Raw genomic sequence first — 15,564 nt, forward strand, 5'->3', positions numbered from 1 at the left:
CCCCGCCTCGGGCGGCCACACGTCGGGCACCTGTCCCCAGCGCGGACCCAGCACGACGTCGGGCGTGTGCGCGCTCGCTGCTCGGGACAAGAGCTGCCTGTGTCAGTCCCACCCCAGGCTATAAATACCTGGTCCCTCTGCAGCCTCCGCCTGGAGGGGAGCCTGCGAGCCCAGTCCCAGGTTAGGGACCGCTAATGGTGTGCGCAGGGACTGCCGCCCGCGCGGGAACAGGAGGAGGGGGCCGGATGACGTCATGGAACAATTGGAAGATTTAGCTCAAGAGCCCGCCCGGGAGCGGCCTTGGGGCTGGTGTTCCATTTAGGCCGGCGGTGCACGAGGCTCGGCTCCACTTTCCCAGACTCAGCACGGCGGCTTTCCTTCCACCTCTCCCGAGACCTACGGGCCTGGGGTTGTGAAGGAAATCACTGCAGGGTCGCAAGACCGAGAACTCCGGAGAATGGGCATGCAGGCGCGGGATGGCGAGGCACGCACCAGTCTGGGTCGGGTCAAGAGGCCATGAAAATGCGTCCGGCAAAGCCTCAGGTAGTAGGGAGTGATTTCAGGAGGAAATAATGCCTCATGATGCTGGGGTTTGGGGAACCTGTAATGGTAATGCAGTTACGCAGTGCCACTGCCCCCGAGACCAATCAACTCCTTGAGGTAGATGTTGTTCTCCCATCCTCCATTTTACAGATGACAATTTAAAACTCAGAGACGTTAAGGAAACAACACAGGATCACACAGCTGGCAAGTGACAAAGCGAAGATTTAATTAAACCCATGTCTCTGCCGCCAAGCCCAGGCATGCTTTTTCCAAGACACTACATTGCCCCTCATTTTCCATGTAGGCACATCCCAAGGGTAGGCACATCAACCTCAAAAAGACCCAGGGCCAGCCTGGGCAACATGGTGAGACCTTGTCTCTACAGTAAATCAAAAAATTAGCCTGGCGTAATAGCGCACGCCTGTAGTTCCGGCTACTTGGAAGGCTGAGAAGGAAGGATCGCCTGAGGCCAACAGGTCGAGTCTGCGGTGGCGGTGAGCGTCCCACTGCCCTCCACTCTGGCCTGTGCCACGACAGAATGAGACTCCAACTCAAAAAAAAGAAAAAAAAAAGACCCCAGACTCCCCCCACCTCTTCTGTTTGTCTCATCTACATAGGACCCAATGAGACAATAGGAGAAGGGAACAATCTATCAGAAAGCAGAGTAAGAACTGTCTGCTCTTCCAGGGAGAGGTTAACGTTTGCTAGGTTACTCGCTAACACTCTTAGTTGGCTATGGATAGAGACGAGGTGGTAGGGGACAGAGTACACTTACAACTGCAGTAGGGAAGAAAGGTGACTGTGGAATATTATTTGTGAAGAACTGTGCTGACTCTGTGTGTGTGTGTGTGTGTGTGTGTGTGTGTGTGTGTGTGTGTTTTCCCCCAACAAATCTGGCACAGAGGCAAGATAGAATAATACTCATATCCAACATTGATGTACCAGGCACTGCTGTAAGCACTCTACAAGACAGAGCTGTGGTGGGAGATTTCAATTATTCAAACAGCTGGAAGCTTAATTTTGCTATGTCTAGCATCAGCAAAAATCCCGATTTGCCTCACTGACTCATCTCCAGTGTAGGATCTGGCATCTGACGGCCTGGGTCTGCATCCTACTTCTGCCCATCTTGTAGAGTGGGAAGTCACACAGCCTCCAGCAAGCATATAACCCCTGGGAGGCCCATCAGCTGAGGGTAACAGTGGTGCCTCCCTCTCGATATTCATGTGAGGATCCCAAGAGATAACGTGGATGAACCCCAGCACCATGCCCTAGGAAGCTCTTGCCAAGTGTGAGTTACTATTATTGTTATTATTTATTATCTCTCAGACGGACGGGAGATGTTTTGACCAACAGTGAGTAAATTGAGGTGATGTGGAAGTGACTGTTTCATCTAGAAAGTGATAATGATAAGGAAAAATGTGACCCAATGGAACTCTAACTTTAAAGTCCCCAATTAGGAATATGTGTATGAAGGATGAAGGGCAGAAGATGTTCCAAAATAAATTTCTAAGTCTTCATCACATTGAGAAGAAGAAGGAAAGGAGTATGTGTGTTTTTTGCTTTTCAGTCACCATGACAGCAACAGGAAGTGCTAGTTGAGCCCATGCATTAAGTGACTGTACATACACACACTAAGCAAGTTATGGGCATGCAACCAGGTATGAATACACAAAACCACTCAGACCTTGAGCCTGGCTTCAGGCAAACTGAAGGCTAAGCAGAATGTTAGACAATGTTTGAAGCAAAACAAAACAACAAAAAAGCAAAGCATAGGTCCATAGGAATTTGCCACTCTGGAAGAGTTTTTATCTTTTCCAGAGAGAGTGACCCTGGACTAAAAATGGAAGAATAGATGCCAAAGGTGGCCACTAGAGCCTGAGGTAGACCAGTAGAGAACTAGCTGGCCTTGAATAACATGCTTACATTTGAATCCAAGTTACTGGATAAGCCTATAGATGTGATTCAGGGACAACTTTGACAAGTCAGAAAACATTAGGTTCAATCCAATGGGGAGCAAACAGACAAATGTAGCCCCAGTTTTCAAAAAAGGAGAATAGAGTATCTTCTGGGAGCTGATGCACTTGACTCTGATCCCTTGCAAGATTCTAGAGTACATTATTAATAAAATATTTGTCCTTTACATATGGATATTGGTGACTTAACATGAGTTCACTTTTTCTTTTTTTGATAGAGGTGGTAGGGTGGTCACTTAGGAAATGCTATTTGATCTCAGCACAGTGTTTAATGTTTTAGTGGAAAGAACTTAGGATTGAGGTCTGGAGATCTAGATACATACCTACCTCCACCATTAATAAGTTGGCTGACCACAAGGACGTTTCCCAACCTCATTGGGCCTCTTTTATGAAATACGGGGCAATGGTTCTCTTAGGTCCCTGTCATTGCTATTTTTCATGAGCCCACCTTGGAATGAAAAGTGATCAGGGTGACAGTGTAGGTGTTCATGCATGATGCCAGATGTGTGTGTTAAACTGCACAAGGAGAGGGTTTAGTCACTATTTTCACTCTTTATGCACACATATTGATGATTTAATCCCCAAACAATGGGAGAGCTATGACAGAGGACGGCAGAATGAAGATTTGAAAGCTGGATGGACTAGAGAAGGTTTGGGCTGAAAGCCAGATAAAATTAATGAACATAAATGTAAAGTTTTATGTGTATGTTTTTGTTTTTTTCAATTACCTTATTTTAGATTCAGGGGGTACATATGCAGATTTGCTACATAGGCACATTGTATGACGGTGAGGTTTGAGCTTCTGTCGACCCCGTCACCCAGGTGGTGGGCATGGTACCGAGTGGGTGGTTTTTTAACCCTTCCCTCTCTCCCTACATAAGTTCAGGATAGGGAAGAGCTGGCTGAGAAACAGATCATGGGATGAAGATGAGCGCACATTCAAGCTGAAGTGATGCTGTCATCTAGCCGCTAACCAAGGGGCTAGTGCAACCGTGGTCATATTTAACAGTAAGAATAATGACAGTACGTAATGTACTGAGCTCCTACATGGGCTTTGTATATCTCATTTTGGGGACAGGATAGTGTCATAAAATTTCAAGTGTTGTTGCCACCTGTCCCCTCAGATCGTCATTGGCGGTGTTTTCAGGGCTGGGGACACTGCCAAGTAGGAGGGTCATGACCTGGAGTGTGTGCAAAACAGGGCAGCCAGGGTGAGGAAAGGTCTGAAAACCAAGTCCCACAGGAGAAGTTGACAGTGCTCAAGTCAGAGGAGACACACAACCAAATGGTAGTGTGAGGAGGTGAAGTAAAGGAGAAATCAACTTAGGCTCTGACTGCCTGCTGTTAAATCCGTGTACTTCCACTTGTAAGTTGTATAGCTATGGGCAAATTAACTTCATCACCTCTGTGCCTTAGTTTCCCCAAATGTAAAAAGGAGGAGTAGTCATAGTATCTAATTTATAGGCTTATTATAAAGATAATAAATAGGATGTGTATAAAATCTTCTGTGCAGATGGCAAAGCTTAATACATATGGCACAATGACGACAATGATGATTATTATTATCATGAATCTGGAGGGGGCTAGTCCCAAGGAGGAGAAAGGAAGGTCATTCTCTCTATCTTCAGAGGGAGAATAGGGTCAATGAGAGGAAGCAAGAGAAAGAGTTAATCCAGATCAACATAAAGTGACCTTTCAAGTTATCGGGTCTTCCCATTGAAAGCATGAGTCCCCAGTTACAAAAGAAGCTCCCTCTTTTCCATGTTGTTGTTGGGGAAACAAATTGTGGGAATAAGATAGCATAAATCAAGAACTACAAAGAAATCAGGTGAGTCACTATGACTGGCAACAGTCTTTACAAGTTTCTGGAAGTTTGGGTTTGTGGGTAACCTTGAGAACAGTTGATTTTCACTGTATGCTTTTGGTCTTTTCTTTCTGATAATAAAGATATAAAGAGCATGGACTTGGTAGTCAACCCCCTCAAATCTGAATCCCTGCCCTGTTATTAGCTGTGTGATTTTGGATAACTTAGCTCCCCTCTCTGGGTCCAGTTTTTTCTTTTGTAAATGAAGTAAACAACCTACAATTCTGAGGAAGGAGGCTCAGAGCTGATCCATATCTTGCTGTGTTGGTAAGCATCATGCCAAAATGGGCTGACTTTATGGATATGTGAGACATGCCAATTCAATCCTTCTAGCCTTTTGTACCTGGTGGGGGTTGCAAGTGGTGGAGATTGGATAAAGAAACTCTGCTACTTCAGCAAGCACATATGCCAAATTTGCACTTAGGATACAGATACCGGAAACAGGCAAATTTTGAAAGCCTTCCAAATCTTAAAGTCTTGTATTTCTCACAGAAGGGATAGAAGAAGAGGGGGGGAAATGTCATTTGTTGAGACTCTCCTGTGTGTCAGATTGTCCAGTGTCCCACTAAAGCTTCACAAGGTTTAGGAAGGGGCACAATTGATGATAATGAGGCCGGACTGGAGTTTGCAGTTGACTTGGGAACCACCCCTAAAGCACTTCTAGATCTAAAAATGCTTCCTGGAGCCTTGTGTTGTCTTCCCCAAAGCTGACCAGGACAGGATCTCCTCATCTCACCACAGTGGTCAAAGCATTAAGCCTGAGCGATTTTGCCCATGATTCAGCTTCTGATAGTGGGAGGGTGGTGGCTGAGGACCTGTTGCATCTTTTAAGAGAGTCCTCACCTCACACGCGCACATATGCCTTGGGTTGCAATATACTGAGGACACTAACAGATGACCTTCTCTCTCTGTCCCCCAGTGTGATGGGGTTGGGGTGGACCTGAGCAACATCTTCCTGGAAGGCATTGCCATTCTCAACATTCCAAGCATGTATGGAGGCACCAATCTCTGGGGAGAAACCAAGAAGAACCGGTCTGTGATCTGGGAGAGCAGGAAGGGTGTCACTGACCCCAAAGAACTGAAATTCTGCGTCCAAGGTAAGCCAGGCATGAGGATAATTGCTATAGGCCAATACCCAGCAGGAGGACTCTTCAGGTGGGTCTGTCAACAAACTATCTCAGGATCTCACAGTGGGCTTTATAGGCCCTATAGCCCATTAAGAACCTTGTACTCTGGAGATTCGTTGGCTTTTCATCCATTACCCCTGATGTTACACAGCTTACAGCCTAATGGAGAAGACAAAAATTCACAATAATGGAGTCCTAAATGACAGTCAGTAGTCAAACTCTGGGGCTCCATGAAGTTAGGAGTCAAATGCAGTTCTTGTCAAGGTTACTAGTGTTCTCCAATAGCTAAATCTAAACAGTAAATTTTCAATCCTCATCTTGCTTCAGCTGTCAGTGACATTTGACCCAATTGATCACTCCCTTTTCCTGGAAACACTTTCTCCACTTGGCTTCCAGTACTCTACTCGCTCCGGGCTTTCCTACTCCCTCACTGATCACTCCTTCTCAGTCTCTTTTCTTTCTGACCTCTTGATGCTGCAGAGTCCCCAGGCAGGGTCCTTGACCCTCTTCTCTGTCTGTACTCACTCCCTCGATAACCTCATCCAGTCATGAGTCTTTATTGAAATACCACGTGTGCTCATGATGCCTCGAAACCTGTCTCCAACTCTCTCTGAGCTCAGGCTTGTGTTTCCAGCAATTGGTGTCACTCATCCCTTGTGTGTTTAACAGACACCTCAAAATCAGCATGTCCAACTCTGAGCTCCTATTGTCCCTACTCTAAACCTTCTCTACCCACAGCCTTCTTTCTCTCCACTGATGATTCCAACTTTCCTGTCACTCGAGCCAAAACACTTGGCACCATCCTTGACTCCTCTTTTTATCTCACATCCAGTCCATCAGAAAATCTGTTAGCTCTACTTTTAAAAAAACATCAGGCTCCAACCACTTCTCATCACCTGCATTCCTACCATCTTGGTCTGAGCCGCCATCCTGTGTCCCCTGATCACTGCAAATCCTCCTCACTGGATTCCTGGCTTCAACTCTTGCCCTCGGTAGGCTATTCTCACCACCACACCGGAGTACCCTGTGAAAATATGTCAGAGTATGACACTCCTCTGCTCAAAATCCTGCTGTGGCTCAGGGTAAAAACCAAAGATCTTCACATTGACCTAGAGAGCCCCGAATGGTCTTGCCTCCCATTAACTCCCAGACTTCCCCTTCTGCTACCTTCCCCTTCACTCACTCAGCCTCCACCACTCTGGCTCCTATCATACAGCAGGCTGCTTTCATGAATGACTGACTGTTGTTTCTGTCTGAAACAACCAGGTGGTACACCTTACGGGCCATCAGGAGGGCCTTCTTCTTTTAACTCACTAGAATACAGGACACAACAACAGAGTTGGGGTGAGCTACCCCTTAGCAGCCATTTCCATGAGTGATCCAAATGGTGACTCAATCAAAGCTTCTGGCAACTGATTCCTCTGTGGGCTGGATGATCCTCACAGGCCCTCAATGGACAGGTGAGCTGGGGGAGAAAGCCAGGTATAATGGCATTGGCAAAGATACCATACCATACCAGCAGCCAAGTGCTGCCCCATCTTTTGGCACTTCGGTGTTCTTTGCTGTAAAACAAGAACCTAATGGAAGAGTTTTGATAGCTGGATGGACGAGGTTGAACCAGATCATGGGACTTGCTTATTGAAAATGAAAATTCATGGACACCAGCCCAGATCTACCTAATCACTCCTGGGTTGGTTCCTGGGAATCTAAATTTGTAATGAACTCCTCAGATGACTTTGATGGTCTGCCAGGTTTGAGAACCACTAATATAGACAAATGCCTACAGTCTCTTCCAGGCCTAACATTCCATGGATCTGGGTCTGTGTTCTTTGATATCTATTAGTGCTAAGGTTGGATGTGATTCCACCAGTAGAAGGAGACAAAACTTGGCTGACCATGGAAGGGAAGAGTTAATCGTTTGTTCCACATCCATGTGTTAGACAGTCAGGTTGGTATATTCCAGGACCAGGTAATCAAGAAACATCGTCTCCACACCTCCATCTTTAAGAGAGGACTCAGGAGTTTTTATTTCTCTGTTGTCTGTAAAAAGACCCTTTTGTGTCACACAGTAAAGATTTCAATGTATAAATTATTAGACTAAACAATATGTTCTTCTTTCCTCCCTTGGCAGGGGAAGTTATGGGTGCTAGCAGAGGGTGGGGGACACATTGGAGGTTGTGCAAAGTTCCTGCAAATTTTCCCACCCTGGTGTTCCTCCTCAACCCCTATTCTAGCATCCAGCCTGGTCAAAACAGAAGAGAATCAGCAGAACAGAATCCCTACCACCTCCCCTCACCCTCCCACCCTCACCCCACCACCCTGAGCTTGGGGAAGCTCTCGATGAGATCATGTTCTGGTTTGGACTCAAGGACAACCTTCCCCTTAATTGTCTGACTTTATATCTTCCCCTTATAAAGAGTCTGCTGATCGCCCTTGACCATAATGTACAGGAACTCTCTTCCCCAGATCCCCCTTTCCCATCCCTACAATGTGCTTTCGAAGCTAAAAATGAAGCCACTTCCTGTTCTTTTGATGAGGACATGACCTGATCAGAGAGGAGGCCAAGGAGGGGGCTCTGGCTTCTGGACTCTGCAGAGACACCAGCACTGAGCTTTCTTCTTGAAAGGGCTGTGATCTTATGTAAATTGAGTTGTTCATGGGAAAAGCTATAAAGAGGTAACTTATTTGAGTGGAAAAAAGCATTAGCATGGGAGTCAGGAGGCTCAGGTTTCAGTTGAGACTCTGCCTCTCATTACTTTGTGACTTTGGGGGACTCTTTTCACCTTCTTGGATCTCAGTTTTTCCCATATGTAAAATAAGCAAGTCTGACAATCATATTTTGAGATTCCTTATATCTCCACAAAATTAAGGCATATTCAGATTTTGATCTATGTGGACTCCTTCTTGAACAGAATTGTATGCAAATGTCTTTCTTCTTTCAGTGTAAAACTTTTAACTTTAAGTGTAAAAGTCCCAGGATTTACAGGCTGGTGGCTGAGGAGGCAGGGAGCTGTCTCTGCAGGCTCTTCGTTTGTTGGGATTTTTTACTCCTTGACAGTTTCACTGGAATTAGAGGAGAGGAAGAAGCCAGGAGAGAGTTGTAGGAAGAAAGAACTTTATCAAAGAAGAAGATGAAATGGCAACAGGATTTACTGTCAGATCTCTCCCCTTGAGTCTGGGTGTGGTGGCTCACACCTGTAATCCCAGCACTTTAGGTGGTTGAGGCATGAGTATTGCTTGAACCCCGGAGTTCAAGACCAGTCTAGGCAACATAACGAGACCTCATCTCTACAAAAGAAAAAAAATTAGCTGGGCATGGTGGTGTGCACCTGTAGTCCCAGCTATTCAGAAGACTGAGCAGAAGGATCACCTGAGCCCAGGAGGTCGAGGCTGCAGTGAACCTTGATTGTGCCACTGCACTCCAGCCTGGGCAACAGAGTGAGACACTAACTCAAAAAAAAAAAAAATCTGTCACATCAAAGATTAGTCTTTCTTCTAGGAAAAGCAATCTAGGTAAGAAGAAGGTTAAGATTAGCAAGGAGGCCAGGCTCAATGGCTCAGCCTGTAATCTCAGCACTTTGGGAGGCTGAGGCGAGTGGACTACCTGAGCCCACAGGCTTGAGACCAGCCCGGGTAATTTGGTGAGACCTCCTCTCTACAATAAATGAAAATAATTAGCCGGGTATGGTAGCACGCACCTGTAATTCCAGCTACTTGGAAGGCTGAGAAGGAAGGATCTCCAGAACCCAGAAGGTCGATGCTGGGGTGACTGTGAGCCTGCATGTCACTGCACTCCAGCCTGGGTGATGGAGTGAGACATCAACTCAAAAAAAAAAAAGATTAACATGAAATGATGGAACGGGGTTCTATTACAACATTGACTGATGAGAAAGCAATAAAAGCAATAAGGGGAACTGGGAAAGCAGCGAGCTTGCAGATTGCCTGGGTTAAAATTTGATCTTCTGCTTTTCTAGCTTTATAAACCTTGGGAAGTGACCCAGTCTTCCTCAATCTAGCGTCCTCATCTATACAATGGGCATGATACTACCTAACTTGCTGTGAAGATGATGGGTATGAAAGTGCCTGGAATATAGTATAAGCTCAAACGTTTTAAACAAAATTCACCCTTTTCTTGAATTCTATGTGATGATGGAGCATGCCAGTCAATTTCTGATTTTGAAGTTCTTGAATTTGGCATTACTATCTACGTGCACTGCCACTGAGAAAAAGCAGCGCTCCTGCCAACTCCAGCCCAGCTCTTGTCATGACACATTAAACTTACGCTACCACTTGTACCCACTGTCTCCTTTCCTAGACCTTTCCGACTTCAAGTACAGAGACTGAGTGCAATTCATTTGTGTATCCCTAGTGTCTGGCCCCGAGTAGTTACTCAAAAAAAAAGGTTATTGGATAAACGAGAAGCACATGGAATTGGTTACTTTGGGGTTTGGTGACAAGACTAAGAATAATGAGAAATAGTCTCTTGTACTTATATTTCATTTTGGCTTGCAAAACAATTTTGCATGTATTAATGTAATGTAATCCTAACCAAAGACCCATGATCAAGATTAGACCCCCACCCCCTCCCTATCCATATTTCAATAGTTAGAAAAAATCAGAGTCTCAGAGAAGGTATAGCACTTATATAATTTATGTCCAGTGGTGGCATCAGAACCAAGACACAAGCTCATGATTCCTAGCCTAGCTTCAAGTGGCTGGTGTTCAACTACAAAGTTTGCTAGAGCCTACTGCATGTGCATATTGTTTAAGCCAGGCACTCAAAAACCAGAAAGCATTTAGACCCAGTCCAAGGAAAATTTCCACATCTACCTGTTGAAATTCTGCTTCTCCAAGGCCTGTTGAATAGTCATCTCCCCCAGAAGTAAGCCCAGCCTTTGAATTCCTAGAGCATGTATTTTTGCCTTCTATGTCACCAGTATACATATTACAGGTTTTCCTGTGTCAAAGGCATGTGTATCCTCATCATACATTTTCCCTGACAGTACCCGGAAAATGCAGAGCATATATTCTCCATCTTTGTGTCCACTTTAAAGCCTACCACTCTGTTGGACCCGTGTATTTTACAGAAGTGTTTGCTGGAAGGAGGGAGAGATGGAAAGGAATCTTGCCTCCATTCTGCCAGCCCAGTAGGCAGTAGACTCTGGAACAGGACAAGAATAGACACTTAGTGAAAAATCTTGAGAGAAAAAAAAAGAATGATCTTAAGAGGCACATATGAGTATTTGTGAGGCTGAGAATTTTGTGTCTTGGGGCCATTAGAAACGGTTTTTTTTGTTGTTGTTTTTTGTTTGTTTGTTTTTTGAGTTGGAGTCTCACTCCATCGTCCAGGCTGGAGTGCAGTGGCACACTTACAGCCACCCCAGTGTCAACCTGCTGGGCTCCAGCGAAACTTCCACCTCAGCCTTCCAAGTAGCCGGAACTACATGCGCGCACTACCACACCTGGCTAATTTTTTGATTTGTTGTAGAGATGAGGTCTCACCAAGTTGCCCAGGTTGGTCTTGAACCCCTGGGCTCAGGAAATCCTCTTGCCTCGGCTTCCCAAAGTGCTGGGATTATAAGCTTGAGCCATCGCGCCTGGCCGCCATTAGTAACTGATTTGATAAGTAAGATAACGCTGGTCATTAAATACGTAATTCACATGTGGCTTAGAGGTCTTGCAATTGAGAGAGTAGACTCACCATGGGACGAGAGTTCAGAAGACCCAGTCCTCCCAACACCAACCATACAGCCTTGGATGAGCCGCCAAACTCTCCAAGCCTCCATTTCAACACTTACAAGATGGAAACAAGTATGGTTTCTCTCCCTAAGGATTAAGGGTTTTAAGGGTTAAATGAGCTCATCTGTGACAAGTACTTAGCAGAGTGCAGGGAACTTGGTGAGTGCTTGATCAACAGTCATCAGAGTTATCGTTGGGTGATGGGGGAAGATATTTAGTAAATGGTAAGAAAGAGGTCAAATTTAGAACTTCACCCTCTTGACTTCTGCTTCTTGACTTGATCGATTATCTTTTATTTTTTTTTTTTTTTTGAGTTGGAGTCTCACTCTGTCACCCAGACTGGAGTGCAGTGGCCGCTCCCGGCCACCGCAGCCTCGACCTGCTGGGCTCCAGCTATCCTTCCGCCTCAGCCTTCCAAGTAGCCAGAATTACAGGCATGCGCTACCACACCCGACTGATTTTTTGATTTATTGTGGAGATGAAGTCTCGCTGCCCAGGTGGGTCTCGAACCCACGGGCTCAGGCAATCCACTCACCTCAGCCTCTCAAAGGTGCGAGATTACAGGCTGAGCCACCGAGCCTGGTGATCGATTCTCTTTACCTTACCCATGGCTCTAACAACCCGTAATTCTAAGGTTCCATACTGGCTCTGTGCTTATGTGTGTTTGGTCATTGCTGCCTGTGTGTGGCTCCCCTTGAGTTGGCTGTCCAGTGAAGCAAGGTGAGGGGAGAGGTGCCTAGCCTTAAATCTGGGAAAAGCACCAAGAGCATGACACAGAGTTGGGTCAGACACCCTGGGGTCGAGGAGCAAAGTCCTAGGGAGCTATGCTATTGTTTATCTCTGGCCCCTGCCTAAAATATTCATGCAGAGGCTTCCTACATATTTATTTTCTCACACTCTTTATTGATCCTCCCACCTGCCTCTGTCCAGTCTTCAGTCTCAAGCCAGCAATAGCCTTGAGCCTGTGTTACACATGCCCAGCCCCTCTGGCTATCTGATATTAAAGCAACATTCCCCTTAGTGATTTCTCGTCAATTCTATTTAAACTGCAAATGGGGTGTCCTAGAAAAGGTTCTAAACAGGTAGGGCAAAATCTCCCCAGACACTCACTAGATGATACTTTTGGCAATTCTTAGTAAACAATGACAGGGAGATAAGTTCTCTTGGTAGAGTGTCACTTTGAGTCATTTTCTCAGCAGTGGGGACAGGTTTTGGGTTTATTCAACACACACTTATGAAACACCTACTAAGTGTCAGTCACCAGAGTATAATGATGAACAAAAACAGACATCGTCCCTATAGCCACTGGGGAGTTGAAGAGTTAGCCCCCAATAAAATAATTCCATAGGTAGGAATATAATTAGAAGCTGTGTTAGCCAGGCTCAGTAGCTCAACCTGTAATCCCAGCACTTTGGGAGGCCGAGGTGAGTGGATTGCCTGAGCCCACGGGTTCGAGACCAGCCTGGGCAACTTGGCAAGACCGAGTCTCTACAATAAATCAAAAAATTAGCCAAGCATGGTAGTGTGTGCCTGCAGTTCTGGCTACTTGGAAGGCTGAGATGGAAGGATCGCCGGAGTCCAGTAGGTCAACGCTGGGATGGCCGTAAGTGTGCCATGGCACTCCAGCCTGGGTGACCGAGTGAGACTCCAACTCAAAAAAGAAAAAAGAATAAGAAGCTGTGTTAAGTGCTAAGAAGAAGAGTTGCTCGGCTGCCCAGGACCCAGCAAGGCCAGTCAGTCAATGTGTGTAGCCACCAGGCACGCCTGTGGCCTCGTCAGTCTGGAACTCAAACCAACTGAGCAAAGCAGACACAGGCATTCTCCAGGCAAATGCATAAAGTCATCAAATCTGCTTCCCAGATGTGAGACTCTACTTTGGAAGAGGGAAACCGTCCCATTGCAAAGTCAGTTGACTCGGCTACTTTGCAGTCATACATGGTTCAATCTGCACTAAATGTATAGAGAACGCCCTGAATCCCAAAGCAAGGGAATTAAACACCATCCAGTCATCTCTCAGATTCACACTCCCAGATGAGGAACTAGCGCTCAGCGGAGACACCGAAACAATTGTGAGCACCAACAGTTCATTGTTTCTTGTGGTGTTCTTTTCACTTTTATGAAGCCATACAGAGCATGGCCTCTTGGGTTCAGGAGCTGTCCAGGATGTAGGTGTCAATATCCCCATTTGGTGGAGATCTGACAGTCATAGTGAACAACAGTCAGCCACTACTCTTTCTGAGTTGAGAAGAAAAAAAAAATGTTCCTAAAACTTGTGCATTTAATAGAGGTCTCTCTGGCAAAGATCTCTTCTGTAAGACAGAGCAAGGCAAGTGACCCCTAAAGGGCCCCAGGAGTACTGGGGAGGTATGCACTGAGACTACCCCCAGCTCCAGAAAGTTGCCATGGCAACATATGTGTCATTCCCATTAAGCGTTTACAGGCCTACAGAGAGGCTTTGCTTTGCTTTCCATAGGAAGTCACAGCTTTGTAATCCAGTCCTTCAAGCAGCCCACGTTGAAATCAACAGCCCCAAACTAGTCATTATCTTCCACTGTTTACATTCTCCCCTCTCCTAAAACCACCACCACCCCCAACTCCATGGTCTCTGCCTTATTAAATGTCTCACCTGTTGCCCAAGCTAGAGACCCAGTATTATACATTTCCTCTCACAGGGAGAAATGGCTGGATTGAGGAACTCTCATGTGATTATTTATTTACATAATGTCTCTCCCACCACACTGTGAGCTCCTCGGGGAGCCCCGAATGCCATAATCCTTTCTATATTCTTGTGTCTGGCATAGTCTCTGAGCCCTCTGAAGGGCTCATGAATATGGGTTGACAAAATGCAGAGTCAGGGGCACATGAAGCAGTGAGTTAGGGAACTGTTTTTAAATTGATCTCTCAGCAAAATGGAATCCACGTGATGTTCTAGGGCCTCTCTGCCAGCATCAGCCTGTACTGGAGCTCAAGAAGTCTGTCTCCCAGTGCTCACTGTTCCCTCCTTTCAAGTCCGTTTCTATCCTCACAGGGTCTACATCTGGCAGTAGTGTGACCTGTTTCCACAGACCCCTCATGTCATCTAGCAGGATCTGTCTTGCTGGACTCTAGGTCCAGGGTCAGGCCAGGTATGTTTTTGCAGTTTCCAAATGAAGGCCACACAACATGGCTCTCAGATGCCTATTTCTATAGAGACTATAATGTTTTCTACGTAGTACTTAAATCCCAGAGTCATAGACCTCTTAGAAATGTAGAGACCATTTTAGCTTTTAGATAAGGAAAGTGAGAACCAACAAGGTGAAGTGGCTTGCTTGTCCTTGGCCAAACCCAGACTGAAATGCAAGTTTTTTGCTCACACAGACCAGTCCTCAGTCTCTAGAGTAGAGATCAGCAAACTTTTTCTGAAAAGGGCCAAATGGTAACTATTAAAATAATTAGGCCTTGTGCACCATAGTCTCTGATGCAAATACTCAACTCTGTCCACTAGTATGAAAGCAGCCATAAACAATATATAAATAAATGGGTGTGGCCACATTCCAATAAAACTTTATTTACGAAAGCAATCAGCAGACTGGATTTGGCCCTCAAGCCAGGGTTGGCCAGTCCCTGTGCTAGACCCGCATGTACCAGGAGCACCGGAACATGCAGACTCTCAAGTCCATTGCCAGATCTGCTGAAGCTGAATTTGCATTTCAACAAATTCCTCTGGTGATTGCATATACACTGAAGTCTGATAAGCATTGTACTGATGAGCCTGGCTGTTGCCCCTAAGAATGCCAAGAAGAAATTGTATAGGTTAGAAAAATGAAGCCCAGGGAAGTTTTTGTTTGTTTGTTCGTTTTTTGAGTGAGGGTCTCACTCTGTCACCCAGATTGAAGTACAGTGGCATAATCATGGCTTACCGCAGTCTCGACCTCCTGGGCTCAAGTGATTCTCTCATCTCAGCCTCCCAAGTAGCTGGGACTACAAGCAAGTGCCACCACACTCAGTAATTCTTTGATTTTTTTTGTAGAGACAAATTTTTAATATATTGGTCAGGTTGCTGTCAAAGTCCTAGGCTTAAACAATTGCCCCTCCTCACTCTCCCAAAGTGCTGAGATTACAGGTGTGAGCCACCACACCTGACCCCAGGGAGGTTCATTGACTTACCCAGGATCACACTAATTAGTGGATCTGAGACTCGAGCCCAAGTCCTAGTATTCCAAACACAGAATTCCTTCTACGTACCCACTTCACCCCAACCTCCCCACTTCTGGCTGGCCCTGACCCTACTCAGATTCACTGGAAATTCAAGTGAAGCAATCATTCATTCTTTCTTGAC

General features: G+C 45.8%; 1 protein-coding gene across 2 annotated transcripts in view; it reads left to right on the forward strand.

Moving 5' to 3' along the window:
• The window catches only part of DGKG (diacylglycerol kinase gamma), a 212,003-nt gene that overhangs the window by 158,867 nt on the left and 37,572 nt on the right, over positions 1–15,564 (forward strand). For both annotated transcript variants that reach the window (XM_021708769.1, XM_008051124.2), the window contains one exon: positions 5,300–5,477. In XM_021708769.1, the coding sequence (XP_021564444.1) occupies positions 5,300–5,477 (178 nt within the window). The remainder of the gene's footprint in view (positions 1–5,299; positions 5,478–15,564) is intronic.

This window comes from Carlito syrichta, unplaced genomic scaffold (genome assembly GCF_000164805.1).
Source record: "Carlito syrichta isolate Samal-C Ts95f unplaced genomic scaffold, Tarsius_syrichta-2.0.1 Scaffold63716, whole genome shotgun sequence".
Classification (NCBI taxonomy): Eukaryota; Metazoa; Chordata; class Mammalia; order Primates; family Tarsiidae; genus Carlito; species Carlito syrichta.